At 31.5% G+C, this 16,424-nt stretch overlaps 1 protein-coding gene across 1 annotated transcript in view; it reads left to right on the top strand.

Annotated features, from left to right (window-relative positions):
- LOC148612272 (protocadherin Fat 4-like) overlaps window positions 1–16,424 on the top strand; it is a 29,893-nt gene that overhangs the window by 374 nt on the left and 13,095 nt on the right. The window contains exons 2-14 of the mRNA XM_088595370.1: window positions 203–304; window positions 1,946–2,059; window positions 2,470–2,575; window positions 3,485–3,641; window positions 5,219–5,647; window positions 6,300–6,521; window positions 7,805–8,345; window positions 9,429–9,621; window positions 10,281–10,399; window positions 12,571–12,720; window positions 13,259–13,361; window positions 15,227–15,526; window positions 16,241–16,389. Of these exons, the coding sequence (XP_088451496.1) occupies window positions 203–304; window positions 1,946–2,059; window positions 2,470–2,575; window positions 3,485–3,641; window positions 5,219–5,647; window positions 6,300–6,521; window positions 7,805–8,345; window positions 9,429–9,621; window positions 10,281–10,399; window positions 12,571–12,720; window positions 13,259–13,361; window positions 15,227–15,526; window positions 16,241–16,389 (2,685 nt within the window). The remainder of the gene's footprint in view (window positions 1–202; window positions 305–1,945; window positions 2,060–2,469; window positions 2,576–3,484; window positions 3,642–5,218; window positions 5,648–6,299; window positions 6,522–7,804; window positions 8,346–9,428; window positions 9,622–10,280; window positions 10,400–12,570; window positions 12,721–13,258; window positions 13,362–15,226; window positions 15,527–16,240; window positions 16,390–16,424) is intronic.

The raw sequence follows: 16,424 nt of genomic DNA, 5'->3' as shown, positions 1-16,424 counted from the left end.
ATAGCCCTATAGTGAAAAGCATCCGAGAACATTCTTTTGCGACAATTTGATTCGGTAATGGGAGGTATAAACATACCTAAAAACATTATAAAATTGATGAGTTGGGGGTGCACGGTGGACCCTCCCAGCTCATGGATTACAAGCTATTGTGATTTGATTATAGCTTATTTTGTAGAATTAACAAATCTTTATTGTTTAATAGGGCGACGTTAGTAATATTGAATCTGTTGACAGAGAAGTTCACAATGGACCTTTTATATTTGGGATTATTGCTAAAAAAGAGGGGTTTTCATGTTCCTTTGTGGTAAGTATTTTATACTGTTCTACTATAAACAAAAACTAGAGAAACTCTTATAATCCAACTCTACCATTCGATAACATGCACTTTTGGACGTCCGAATTGTAAAGACCTAAATCTAAAAATCTGAAAAAGGTACAAGATAGTAAAATGTAATAAAATTCTGTAAAGTTTCTTTAAACTCCATTTAGTGGTGTAGTAGGAGTGCCGGTATATGTGATTGGTATCCCATGCCCCATATAAAAAATGACAAAAGTTTGTGTTTTGGTATGTGGAACCTCTAAATAGATTTAAATTAAAATCTGCAATAAAAGATGCGCATAAGAATATTTAGTAGCAATTCTGAAAAGTTTCATTAAGTTTAATTGAGTGGTGTAGGAGGAGTAACGAACAACAGGTGACTCTCCGTTCGTGAAACAGAAGAAAGGAAGAAAGGAAGGACAGACACCCTTATCACTATATAACTTCATATTTACAAACATTGAAAAGTCAAAGTCAAGTTTACAAATGTATTTTGTCTTCGAAACAAATGTTGAAACAATTGATTTATCTGCAGAATTGTGCTAAAAAAAAAATCAGAAACACAACCTTACGAGTAAGATATTTCTCAAAAATTCACAAAATTTCTTTTCTTCTTTTGCGTTAATGTAGCCCTTTTCTTAAATTAAAAGATAGTATCAATGTTGTAATTAAATAACTCCGACTTGACCAATGTAGAGATATCTGAGATATCTTAATATTTAATAAACAAATACAAATGACATAGAATGGTATCCAATAAACATCAACACTAGTAATAAACTTATCATGTTTATGATGGGCAAATCACTGTAGTCCACGAATATTATTGCAGCAGGAGTTAAATATAGTACTTTGTCAAAATTATGCTGCAATGAGTGAAATTAATATGTTTTGTTGGGTCATGAAGATAAGACATATTTCCACATTCGTTGATACGTTTTTAAAGAATTCAAACAAGAATTAAAAATTAAAATGGAGTAATATTTTTTTCATTATGAAGGCTAAATGATATGATGTAATTATGTTAAAAAGACAACCTATAAAAATTGATGCTTGGAAAAATCTAACATTTCATTCATTCCATATCAAATCACGAGTTGGATGTGTTATATGCACGTCGTTTTCTTACTCATAAATGTGTCCATGGTATCAGAGTAGTGTGCTCGCTTCGAGTTCGGGAGATCGTGGGTTCGATCCCTAGCCGTAATACACTAATGACATTAAAATTGGTAGGCACTGCTTATCCGCTCAGCACGCGATATTCATGAGGACGAGGTGACGACTGGTTAGCTCGAAGTCAGAATTGTGCGAGCGGGTTGACATGCCGTCATATTGACTATTCCTTCCGGCGAGGAAGCACGATAATGATTTAACGGTTTAACGTGACGGACTAGGACAAGTCAGGGTTGCTTCGATTGGTCAATCATTCTCGTCCTGATATGCATACAATATCTGTCATAAGACGTGAAACCATATTAAATCAATCAATCAATTTTAATTTCTAAAATATGTCTCCATATCAAAGGGAAATAGTACAAATCTCTACAGCAATTAGTTTTAGTTTGTGTACGTGAATGTGTCAAGCGTGATGTGTGCATGTTTAATTTCTTTTTGTTTCTCTTTAAGGAAATAGGAACTCTGACCATAACTATAGTGGACGAAAATGATAATCCTCCAACTTTTTCTCAAACAAGTTATACAGCTGATATAGATGAGAATGCTGCAAATAAAGAATTGAAGGTATCAAAATACCACTTGATGCTTAATGAAAGTGAAGGCGAAATTAAAGGAACAATGATTCAAATATAAAAGAACATGATTCGATGATAAAGACTAGACAACAAAATAGAAGTTGATATCAAAGTACTTGAAAAAACAAAAGAAAAAAAGAAAGAATCAATAGTATTATTAGAATTTAGGTTATCTTTCTAACGTACAAATAGTTGAACAGCTATACAGCTATACAACATAAGATGCAAGTTTAAAATTCAAAGACATAAGATTTTTAAACATGTATAATGACCATAGCTACTTAAGCATTTTGAAAACCTGTTTTGTGCAGGAGGAATAGTCAGTGATTTGTTTTAATGAGTACACCTTGGTTTATAAGCAAATTAATTCAGTGAGATTAAACTGAATATCATTTTCAGATGGATTTTCCAATCAGAACAACAGACAAGGACATAAATCAAACTGCCTTTTTTCGACTCATCAATGGGACTGGGAGTAATCGTTTTAACATAGACAAATTAACCGGTAAATATCATTAAAATGCGGAATGCATTATCTGTTTGTAATTGGGTGTTAGCTTTAATAGCTATAATTAAATTCAATCAAAACAAAAATGCATTGCTCTTTCTTATATCAATATATTAACGCTTTTCGGGAGATATACATTTTTTTTTAAATCTCGTGCAATTAAAATAGATTCAAATGATATCGGTCTTGTATGACTAATTTCATTATCTATTGATATCATAAAATTCCTTTTGAAACCTTATGCAACCCCCATCACTCTATCATTAATCCTTCCTTTTTCATTAACCCTATTCCAAATATAGAATTTCCCATTTATCATAGAGTCCTAAATGAGTTTTTTTAACAGAATATTATAATATCAATTTAAAGTTTACATTCCTAGATACTTTACGATTTCAAAATATAAAATAATCACTATAAATATGATATCGGTAAAACAACCGAAGCATCAGCAATGGGATGATTCAAATACGTAAAAATAAAAAAAAAAACGTGGCCTGAACGAGAACACATGAAATAGAAACGATCTGCATACACAATGTATCGAACCGAGTAAAAAAGATTACACATCCAAAATGAAAATAAGGGACACAAAAAAATAACTGAAGCAATATGATCTTCCATTTGACAATTTGATATATTTTCATAATATGAATAATAATTTTTAAACTGATATCCCCATTCTCCCCATTCGATATCCATATCTCCTATTCTCTAGCCCCATAAACTATATAATTGGACTTTATCCCCATACATGTACTGAATTTACATGTACGTTATAACGTGACGTTTAAAACCCCCGGCTTTGGCTTTGAATATAAAAACGCTTATCCGTAGTGGAAAAAAAAGACATAGATGTATATGAAACATTTTAAATATTTACTATTTCAAAATTATTAATTTTAGGTGTTATTAGAAGTAACCAAGCTATTGACAGAGAGGCAGAATCAACCGTTAATATATCAGTCGAAGCGAGTGATGGATTAAATACTGCTCAGACAATGGTTTATGTGAACATTTTAGATATCAATGACAATCCACCAATATTTGTTGACCGTTTTAAGTAAGATTAACTCATTTAAGGTATTTTCTAAGCAATTACAATAGTTTCTAATTACAAATTAATATCACAAATGTAACATTAATTACAATTCACTGATAACCTTATACTTAATTTTTTTCTAAAAAACCGGAACTATTCAAATATTGTATTAGATTTTCGAGTGATAAAACCATTCCTTTATCTTTTTAATTCTCCAAAAATTGTCAGCAATGTTTAAACTTAGAAAATATAAAACTGTTACAATATATATGGTGTAAATATATAAGATTTAAAAAGAAAAACAGTTTTAAAGCCGTTTTGTTTGTATGTACAGTAGAACATGCGACATGTCGCTATAACTGCGTTTTTTCAATTCGTCGATTGAACTATTCAGAAGCTGTCTTGCATTCTGGGAATACTATTGTTCAAAACATTCATGTTTGGTAAAGACGTCTTTTACAAATTCACTGTGACGGCGCACTCGTTTTTACGAGAACAGAAGTTGAATTTCTGAATCGGTTTGTGATGATAAGTAGCTTTAATTTTTTTATTAACACGACCAGAAACCTAAATAAACTAATGTCATCACTTTGTGGTTTCTTGGAAATATGACAGCAATTATTATTTATAGAAGACAGGGGGAATTATTTTATTTTAAAGAGACATTTGACAACGTATGAGACATTGTGAAAAAAGATTATTCTTATTCGGTTTGCTTAAAATCTAATGTCGTCTCCTCCAGGGGAAGAAAATAGCGTTTCAGACAGGAAAAACATATTGATTGATGAGGTGATGTATATTAAAAAGTTCTACTTAACTGTGTCAATTATTGTTGTAAAACGACTACTAACTGGTCTTGTTTATCCTTTAAGAATCCAAATATGCAAATATCTTAGTTAAATATTGGTAAAGAAACAAATTATATCGTTGAAATTATCCTAATGATCATGATAAGCCATATACAACAGATCCAAATGAGCCAAGACAAGAAACTACTTTTATAGGTGATATTACCCTTGAAAGGTCAAATCATAGCATTTTGGCAGTTTCGGGTTTAATCTTTTAATAAACTTACTGGTCTGATAAATGTTTTAACTATTTATTATTTTTTAATTCCTGATATCAACTAATCCTAACTTAAAGGATCTCAGAGAAAGAAATGGCAGATGATTGTCTCAAGGCACATTCTATCCAGGAGAGGAGTTAATTATATATGTAAAGATACGAGACGTACAGGAAATTCGGGCCAGGATTTCATTTCAGGAATAGATAGTTCTGGCCTACATTTTCATATTTCTGGAGATTCTGGGTCTAAATATCATTAAAGTTGCAATAAACATATTTCTGATTGACTGTGGAATATTTTAAGAAAAATGTTTCTCATATTTGAATCATTAAAAGATTAACCAGTATTGAAAAAATCCGGGTTAGATTTGTAGTCTCTTTAGATAATTTGGGTCTCGAATTTCACATGACCTGGATAATCCCTCCAGGCGTTATTTTTATCAAAAGATTACATCTTTGACAGCGTCCCGTTTTGAGATTTTTCAATTTTGATATTATTCTAAGTCCTAATGGATATGATCCTTATCTTTTAGTGTTTCAGTCAAAGTAAAAGAAAATGAAAAGGTTGGAAAAACAATATTGTCAGTTTCTGCAATTGATAAGGACATTGGTTTAAATGGAAGGATACGGTATGAATTAAATCCAAGAGGTCATTTCAATATAAACGAAGATACAGGAAATATATCCATTGCTGTTGAACTTGATAGGGAAGAGGAAAACGGAGGTCAGCACTTATTGACTATATATGCCAAGGATCTTGGCGTTAATATCCTTTCATCTACTATTTTGCTGGTAGTGGATGTTGAAGATGTCAATGATGAAAATCCTACATTTGATACAGATATTGTGATACTTGAAATACCTGAAAATCATGACTGTCTAATACCATTAACAAATGTCAGTGCTCACGATAATGATAAACCTGGAACTCCTAATAGTCTGGTGTCGTACCAGTTACATGGGTGAGAGAAAAAAAATATAGAAAAAAATCATATATATTGCCATGAAATACTACGATTATAATTTGAAGCAAAACGTCACCAAAAATCTAAACAAGTCATAAAAAAATAAACATTCAGTATATAAAGTAGAAAAGAAAACACAAACCCAACTTGAATCAGAGGTGAACTCTTGCACGAAAGAAAAAAAATCATGAAGATCGAGGTCGAAAGTAAAAATTTAAGCGTGCTGTTATTCCATATTCCAAGTCAGAAATCACAAATGAGCACACCACAAAACCGATCTAATGTGTTTACTATGATTTAAAACCACACAAAAGTGCAAATGGCGCCTGTGAATGTCGTGAATTATCAGTATTTAACATAAGTAGATAGACGTTAGGAAGGGACATTTTAAAATCGGTGTTATGCTTTTTCACATCAAATATTATTACAACCTTTAAAGCTTTGTTTTTAAACAGAATTAAATCTATCTATTACTTATATGCTTTTTATGATATCTAAGTAAAATGGTTTACACAAAAATACTGATGATTTGTAGGAGTTTTGTCCCTTAACCTAGGTCTTCCTCCTTAACAGTCTACTTCATTTCTTATCATGAAAGATAAAAAATATCTATATTACATGTATCAATATTGTTTTAATTTATTTTAAGGGACTTAGCTGCCGAATTTCGCATTAATAATGATTCAGGAAGTCTATATTGTAAAAATGAGCTTGACTTTGAAACAAAGTCGAGACATATCTTGACAGTAGAAGCAAAAGACAGCGGCATACCCATTCGATCGGCAACTCAGAGGTTAATTATTGATGTGACAGATGTTAACGACAATCCCCCTATTTTCGACACGAATATTCCAGGGAATATATTTATAAGGTTAGATTCAATTAAGAATTCGATCTGCCTAAATGCATGCTAGAACACACACACACGAAATCGGAAATATTGAATAATTCGTCAATGAATATTCTAGTCATGCTAGTATTATCATTTTATTATTAGTAAAACAATTTGGTAGAAATGATGAATTTTATAATTTTAACTCATATATCAGGTACCCTAGTAACATTGTAATGCAAAAATCAGAATATTAAATGAAACTTCAGAGCATGATTATTCTTTCGTTCCATTTTTGACCTAAAAATGTGTTCATTCCGACAGAAGCTGTCAATGTGCCTGACCAAATGTTTAACAAAGGTTCAAAGTATTTGGAACTGACTGCTATTTGCACAGTAAGGGATGGAAGTTATTACTGTGCATGCTCCAAAAATTAAGCGGAATATGCTCAATGCAATTTTTTTACTTTAATTAATTTCTGTAAATGTATTGCTTCCTGGATTTCCAAAAATCGTGTGTATCACTACCGGTTCTACGGACATGTATATATTTTATGTTACCGATTCCTGTATCAGATTTACAAATCGGGTGGTAGTACGGACACCATTATAAATCATGAATATCTAGTTAAAAGTTGTTTTCCAAATACAGGTATGGAGGCCTATTAACGGAACCAAAAGTTAATACGTTACAATGTGTACCACTATCAGGGGTCTTTTTTTTAATTACAATAATTATAAATATTTTGGGAAATACTGCATTTAATTTGGGGAAGTCCATATTTTGCATGCTTAAAAAATAAGATGAAAAGATTAATTGTACTGTTTGTACTTATTCCGAATTGGTTTTTTATCGTTATTTTTATTTTACTTATTTTGACTTGACTTTTAAAATTTGTAACATACAAGGCAAGTATTAATTTTAATAACTGAACGACTTCCTAGAGTGTAAGAAATCGTATGTACCAGTCCTTGAGACCCGTAGAGAATTGTATGTTACAATTCCTGTATCACCTTTGACAAATCAAATGGGTTGTTTCTGTAACTTGATGCAGTATTTTAGTTATTTCATGTAGAGATAAAACACCCTAAATCTCATTTAAATATATAGAAAAAGAAACCTGATTTGTTCATATCTTCGTTTTGTTTGTCCTATATCTTCAAGTTTTATTTTAAATCCATCATTCGCTTTTCGAAAACATTTGTCTTCATAGCTCTTTATAAAATATTCTTCATAAGATACATTCTTTTTTCCCACTCATAAATAATCAAAAGTTTCTCATTTAATTTACTGCAGTAAGTTTTGAGTGAAATATTTTTTAGATATATTGGCAACTCAACACCACGAATCGTGACAATAGTTAATGCAAAAGATGGCGACTCAGGAGAAAATGGTCGTATCAACTACACTTTATCAGACGAAGCATCTGAATTTTTAGAAATTAATGACAGAGGGGTTATTCGAATTAATAAATCAATGTCACCAGCGAAAAAACAATTCCCGCTTAATATAACTATAACCGATAATGGACAACCACCGCTGTCTAATTCTATAAATGTAACGGTGACAGTAATTTCAAACGAATCAGGTGGAGGAGGTAGTACCATTTCTTTCACACAACAAGAAATAAATATGTATGAAGAAGAACATAGTTCCATTGGAAAAGATTTAGGCAGTGTTGCAGTTTTTGTCAATCATAATAACAAAAACGTATCCTATGAAATTGTTAACGATTCTGGTGATTTTAAAATTGAAAGTCAAACTGGAAAGGTATCAACAAATCGTGTGTTTGACAGAGAAAAACAAGATAGCCATGACTTTGTGGTGAAAGTTAACGATAGCGTCTCGTCAGATCTTGCTGTGGTAAGCATGCTGTGTTAGGCTTATGTCAATTTTACCTTTTAACGCATTTGACAAACATTTCTCATAATAGACTTTACTATTTGCTATGTTAGTGTTTTTAAATGAAGTATTTACATTTTGTAGCTATAATTCTAATTTGTTCGTGAATTTTAACAACTCAAGTGTGGGTTATATATATACTGCTGTCATTTACTACTATAGACAGGGAAATTTTAGCGCCGCCAATTTTTTGGCGATTTCTACGATCAATCTACATTCGAGCAGCGTTTGCGATCTTTCCTCAAATCGCAATAGAATGTTCTTCAAAGAAAATTTAGACAGTTTAATTTTCGCGTTACAGGTATTACCGCCAAAATACGGTTTACAGTATATTAAAATTGATAGGGATAACCACTTTATTATATTTTTATATCATGATCGCTCATAACAACATATGTTAAGTACTAGTCCAATAAAGTTCAGACACTGCCGATGGTTATGTGATTCATTGCGTAGAAAATCTCACCAAACAAACGATGCTTTTTTCATACTAAACATGCTATACTTCCATGTAATGATATTCATTTTTGCATTAAGATCTGCACGTCTTAGAAAATCATGCATCAATCTACCAGAAAAACATACAAAATGAATTCAAATCAAGAACGATGACTCTTGCAAAGTTGGAAATTACGTACAATCTGTATAATTTTCATTTCAAAAGCGCAACAACCAAATGAAAAACTAAGATTGGTTATGTAACCAGTAATTGTTTCTGAACAATAAATAAAACTGAATTCGGTGGACTCTTGACACGCATGAATCACCAACTGTCTGAGTTTTATAAAGACTGCTACTTAAATCTTCATCGATAATGAAAGACGTGCTCATTTTACTTATCCAGTTAAAATGTGGCATGAGAGAAAAAGATTGTTAAATGCCTACAATATCTGAATTATTCTAACAATCGGGAAAGGGGTATAAATTTATTTAAGATTTTATCGATGTTGATTTAAGACCTTCCAAAAGAGTCATGTGTTGTGGTATAGTGTCTAAGTCTAATACAATTGAAGAAAAATAGTCGTATATGTCGATATTTTTCAGGTAAGAGTAATTATAAACGATACAAACGATCACAGTCCTGAATTTCCCATGGAAATGTTTTATTTTCACATAAACGAAATCGATGATATTGGAACAGATGTCCATCCGTTATCAGCATTTATACATATAACAGCCACTGACAATGACATAGATGATAATGCTGTGATCGATTTCAAAAAACCCAAGGAAAAGGGTATGTGTTTTGATAGTCTCTTGGTTGCAACTAGTTTAATAGTCTTTCCTCTTGTTTCTGTCTATTAGATCATACAGATTGTATAGATTATACAAAGTGGGGTAAGTCTTAAATAAGATTCTGTAATTTCTGAGAATATGAAGATGGAAACCTCGATATCTTTTAAATGAAATGAAAGCAACTACTCAACACCATCAAGTAGCTACCAAAGTTAAATTCCTTCAGTTTTTTATGAAAACAAATGCAGTTCTCTAGAGAGCAAGCTATTTCCCATTGCTTCTTTTAGAACCAGAAAATTGTATTTGAAACACTCTCATACGAAGGAAAAAAATAGTGAAGACTTAATAAAATTACAAAATTCATTTAAATCAGAGAGGAAGTGATTTATGCATTCCAAAACCGAATTTCCTTTCATTTACGTAAGTCTTTACGTTGGATACCTTATTTCTTATTGACGTCATAATTAGACAACCATATGATCTTGTTTGGCTTTTTGTGAATAGTACTACTGATGTTCATAAGGATATGTTGACAAACAAACTGCATGTTCTTTATTCCTTATTTCATACATTTAATCAAAAATGTCATTAGTTAGCTGCAGTTTTTACACTTTCATCTTAGAATGCATGCTTTAAGATTGGTACTACATTTGGTTTTAGGTTGCCATGACGATTTTGGTCTGTGTACGAATCTTACCAATGAAGCATATACAGGATATCTTGTTTTGGAACAAAAAGTTGATCATGAAAAAGCAAGGAACTGTTCATTTTATGTCACGGTAATTCACCTTACATGTGGTATGACCAGGTAGTAGTCTGGTAAAGTTTAAAAAAGTGTGATGTTTTAGAACAAAAAACACACAAAATTAAAGGATAGTTAATTGGAATAAGTAGATAACCAAAATATTTTAAAGAGTGGGCGGAACCATTTCCGCGCAAGCGTTAAATCTTAACGCGATCTTGATGATTTTATTTTTGTTATGCACGATAACCAATTAATTATCACATTTACTATCATATAACAATTTATATCCACCTGGTTCATTTCTTTTCACAACCGGTTTGGATGACCTCGATTAACATTATATTCAAAACATGTTCGGGTGACTTTAATTATCACTTCTTTTCCTTTCCTCTTTCGTCTACCCCGGACTTGACTTTTAATGTGCATCTCAGCGGGTGTTTCTAGAAAAGCAGAGGACGCTTACCCTACCGGTGCGCCCGGTTCATGCTCCCAGTCTTTAGTGGACTTCGAGTTGCTCATTTACTTTTGTTACTTTAAATGTATTATTTTGGTTATTTTATGTTCCTTGATTGGTTTGTCTGTTTTCCATGTCTGGTCTTTCCCCTAAGTTTGATTTCCGGTAGAATCTTGATTTCCCTGGATTACGTTTTGTAATATAGGTTTCCTACATTTTTTCCTCCATAATGTATTGCTGTTTCCAACATACATTTGAATTCTTTTAAAAGGCGGATATTCGTGTTGTGACGTTTTGGCGGGAAAAAGTCCGACAGTTAAATTACCGAATTTATTTCACAATGTGAATTATTGAATCTTTTTACACTTTGAACATCCAATTAATCACTGCTTTCTATATCATAAAAGGAAAACAACGTTGCATTTTTCTTTTATTTTTCATTCTAGGTGTGCTAATTAACCAAATAATTTCAAAATGGAGACACTGCCGATCGATTGAAACATGCCTCTGAACTTAACCGATGGCAATTCAGAAAAAAATATCATTCAACTATAGTCTTAATGTGATTTACCCCACCGCAGACATGCGCCTGTCCACATTCAGTAGATGTTGGTCATTATTGTTTTTTTCTTGTCGTATTTTGACTTTCTAGTTTATTTTGAAGAATTGTCTTCGTTATGTTACCATGGATTTGATTAATTTGTTATCGGGGCCTTTCAGAGCTTACTTAAAGGTGTGTTCACACTAACCGACGACCTTTTTGGTGATCTCTGTAAGTATTTACTTTTTTTATAAAGAGTAAACGATGGTGTATATGTTGTGTTTCACCCTACCTGTTCCTTTTTTTCTACAGATGTAAACTACATGTATCAATTGCTAAGACGTGATATTCCTACTGCTGCAGTGTAGGAGCTTTGGTCTTTTTAAACCGTTTTTCAAGATGACAATTGCGAACATTCCATTGTTTTTTAAGAGGAGTAAGCGGGTAGTCCCAATATATCATATATTTAGATTAAAATATATTTTTTTTGTATATGCATTATAAGTGTTTGTTTAAGCCCTATATTGTCTACCCTATATCGGATACCCTGTATCACACCTCTAGACTTATAACGCATACCCTATATCACACCTATAGACCTATACTGCATACCTTATATCGCACCTTCACAGACCAAACTTGAAGTACGGACACAATATATGATATAATGAACATGGCTGTTAATGCGATAAGTTTAAATTTTGTTGAGGTATAATTTCAAAATGGAGATTACTTGATACCATATTCATTGGTTCGCGTTAGGTTTTTTGTTTTTGTTTTTGTTTTGTTTTTTGTCTTTGTTTTTGTTTTTGTTTTTGGTTTTGTTTTTGTTTTTTTTTTTAGTGTTTAGAAAAAAAAATATTGCAAATAATCACAAACATAACTTGGGTTCTGGCTTAGGACGTGCTAATTTCTATGGTATCATATTTTAATAGATTCACTGAAACTGAATCCTCAATTCAAACAAACTTTTCTGATTTCGAGAGCACTACTAAGTTATTTGTTACCTTTTCATATGACAAGTAAGACGCATCAATCATAGAACGTTAAATAAATACTACAAAGACATATAATTACACCAGAAAAATACTATGCCAAGGTTTTATTCAGGACAATATTCATGAAAAACAAAAAAAAAAATAAAAATCATTAACAAAGAGTGGAATAAAAAAAAAAACGCCACTAACGTTTTTTTTTAATTGACTTTCAGGCATATAATCCGAATAATGAAACAATGATGTCTGAAGCTCTTGTGTTCATTTTCATTTACGATTACAATGACAATGCCCCAGTATTCCATGGGCATGAGGATGGCGTTTATCGACTGAGTTTACCGGAAAACACACGATTTGGATATAACGTAAGTTTTTGGAAACATAGACACTTAAAGCACTTATGGAAACGGTTGACTTAATACACTACATGTGCACAAGACTATATGGAAAATATTGAATAAGACATGTAAAAGTTTCTTAATGAGTTATGTTTGAATATCACAAAATGTAAACCCATATAATTTTTTTTCATAACAAAAATCGGTGAGTTTTGTGATGTGTAAATGCAGTAAAGTGAGTTGGTGTATTCCTATTTTAAAATTGCACGAGTTTATTAACCTTTTTGCCATGATTCCGTTGACATATTTGATCGCCTGATATTTGGCATTTTCCACAGGAAAAAATCTAGCAATCGTCTTTTCATGACTTCAACAGTTGTTGTAGAAAAACATTAGAAACATACCACCCCATTGCTAATGCAACACGATCATTTAATAACAGACCACTCTTTTATTAGAATAAATAAACTTCGCCGATTAATTTCAATATTAGTATAGCTATTTATCATTTGTCTATTTTCCAAATGTTTAACAACAGAATTACTGTTAACAATATTTTCCGTAGATTTCGTTAGTAATAAACATAACAGATGAAGAGCCCAGTAACAGTAGAAATGGTCATATAGTTTTATCTGTCGAAGGACCCTGTTGGTTAACATTTTACAAGCGTAAGCTTAAGTTAAATAAAATACTTATTGCAACTATTGTTGATCTGGCTTGATTTTCTATTACGTATTGCATATTTTGAAGATGACATGTAATTGTGAGGCATGGTTACATGTAACATGTACAAAAATAATTTTACCAAAACAATACTTGTAAAAGATGTGAGATGAGCGAACACGAAAAAAGATCTACGTTATTACTTTTAATTGTAATCGGCCTTTTGCATTCAGTTTCAGCAATTTGCCTGTGTTCATGGTCTGCCTTTGTCTAAAATTAATCGACATGGCATACTTAAGGTAGTAGACCTGGGGTAATGGAGGTAATCCAAATTAAAGGGATTTTAGTCACTAGAGCATTTGAATGACTCCTAATAAGCTGGCTTCAAAGTGGTACTGATGTTAAAGGGATATAACTTCAAGAAAGGGTTCTATTGCAAACTAATATTCCTTTAAATAAAATATTGAAATAAGAAAATAATCTCTGTCAATGAGACAGTACGGCTAACCAATAACATTGCCAGTTTTATAACTCCTTAACTTTTAAGAGTTAAAAATATATTCTATATTATAATTCCTAATAAGACTTCAAGACTTTTGTTTTCATTTTGTTGCTTTGTTTAGCATAAATTGTACAACTCTATACAGCATTGAACTATGTTTAGCATGTAAGTTTGTCAGTTCATGCAGAAGTATGAATATTTGTGTTACATTAAAATTTGCAACAGTAGTTGACTCAGGCTGTGCCCGGCAATGCTTTTCGTTAACATAAGGCATCACAATTTGATATTTGGTAACCTCATTAACATGATTTTAGCCATAATGGTTTATTATTAAAAGATGTGTTAATGCCTTACACTACAATCATTAAAACATTTGTTAAAAAAACTTCACAGTCAAATTTACTAACAATTGTTTTTTTAATTGAATAGTCCATATAATACATTTATCAGTTTTGTATGAAAATTGAATTACGGATTTTTTGCAAAATAGAGGTCTTTATATAAAGAAATAGCCGAAAAGTACCCCCTTTTTGTTATTTTGTTAAATACAAAGCCTAATTTTTCTTACAAAATAGAATAAAATGTCATGTTAAATCTGATAAAATAATCCTTTTAAAGTCAATTTGACTTAATATTCAGTTATTTATTCAAATATGTTGACAAAATGACCCTAAAATACCAGATATTGGCCAGTTATGCCAATGATTCAGATTTCTAAAAGTAGCAATATTTTAATCCTCATTGTTTAAAATCCGCACGGTGAATTTTCTTGAAAATTTGATGCACCACAGTTAGTGTAATATCATGTACAACTTTAAAGAAAATTGATATATGAGAAACCTATATATCCTAGCCTTTATACGCGCATAACGCTTCGACATGATATCCGTGCATAGAAAAGATCTGATGTGAAGAATCATAAAAGTATCTTCATGCCGATATGTTAAGTCACAGAAGTAAATTATATATTTTTTTTATTTAAAAAACACAAACATTTCAATCAGGAATAACAAAGAAGTTATAAGGACTTGAGTTAAATTTTGTTTTTAGTATTTTTTTTGCTTCGTGAAATGATGATAATAAAATAAGTTAGCATAGCTTGCATTACATTCAATTAAGGTTATAATGATAATAAAAGAATTGAATTCGGTTTACGTAGTATCCTTCAGCATGGAAACACACACCCCTCAAACACACATATACATTGGGTTTAGCAAGCAATAAGCTTAGCTTATCACAACCAATCTCAGTTATATTGATAAATGAAAACTATGTTGAGTGGAACCATTATGCAGTAACTAAAAATAAGTTCACTTTAATAATGTCAAATTGGTAAAATTTAAAGACACAAATAGTGTATCATTTCAGCACAACATGATGATCTGGTGGAAATAAACATAAACGAAACGTTTACTCTCGACTATGAAAATGGAATCATCAATAATACGTGCATACTTATTGCAAGTGACAAGGGTGACCCTTCACTCTCAGCTAACGCAACTGTTATAATAGAACTTACAGACGAGAATGACAATATACCAGTAGTCCACGACTTGCCTATTAATGGCAATATATCGCGATTTGATGATCCTGGAGAAATTGTCATTTCAAGGATCGATGTAACAGATGCAGATAGTGGTGTCAACAAAGAAATTGAGTTCGGATTAAGTAAGTAAATTTTTATATGCACATTTTTTCTCTGAAACTACTAAATACATTTTTGTATATGGTTTTATTCATAAAATAACATATCGATGACGTTAAATGCAATACAGTTAATTGGTAATAATTTTAATCTTATAAGCATATGTCATTTTTGCGCTTGGTGATTGGGATGTTCACTTTCTACAGCTTTTGATATGAAAGAGTAATCAAGGGAACCAAGGTTATAGCGATAATCAAAAGAATCAAAGACCAGACATGGAAAACAGACATTGACAACAAAGAACATAAAGTAACTAAAATCATACATACAAAGTAAAAAAAGCAAATGAGCAACTCGAAATCCACTAAAAACTGGGAGCATTGCACATTTTATAACAGCATACAATCTACAAGAAAATCACAAATGTTAAGGACTAAAAATGTAAAAGGATCTTTAATGCTTTATACCATCAGTATCAAGATTGTATATCTCAAACAATCATTTCGAAACAAAATTGTTAACCAAAAGTCTAGATTTGTTTCCAATATTGAAATAGACGACTATGTTAGATTGTCCATTGGATGTCAACATATGCAATGTCAATGTTTCTGTTTTTGTTTGTTTGTTCTGTTTTCTTTTGATTTTGTCGAAATTTACACATCGAAAAAATCCTAACTCTAGCATAACTGTTGAAATGTAGATTTTTGTTCTTGAATGTGTTTGTTGTTTTATCATAGGTCCTCACGAAAATGGTTCTTTTGAGATAAATACAACTACTGGTGAAATTGTTCTCGAATCAAGTATTACAGAATATGATAAGGACAGTGTAGTTCTTGATGTAATCGTTTCTGATAAAGGCACCCCACCTAACGTTGTATACATACAGGTACTTGTACTGTTGAATCATTTTCATTGGCTATG

The sequence above is a fragment of the Perna viridis genome, chromosome 7 (assembly GCF_037379345.1).
Source record: "Perna viridis isolate PV_CMFRI_1.1 ecotype Kerala chromosome 7, ASM3737934v1, whole genome shotgun sequence".
NCBI lineage: Eukaryota > Metazoa > Mollusca > Bivalvia > Mytilida > Mytilidae > Perna > Perna viridis.
This window is presented reverse-complemented; position numbering and strand designations above follow the sequence as displayed.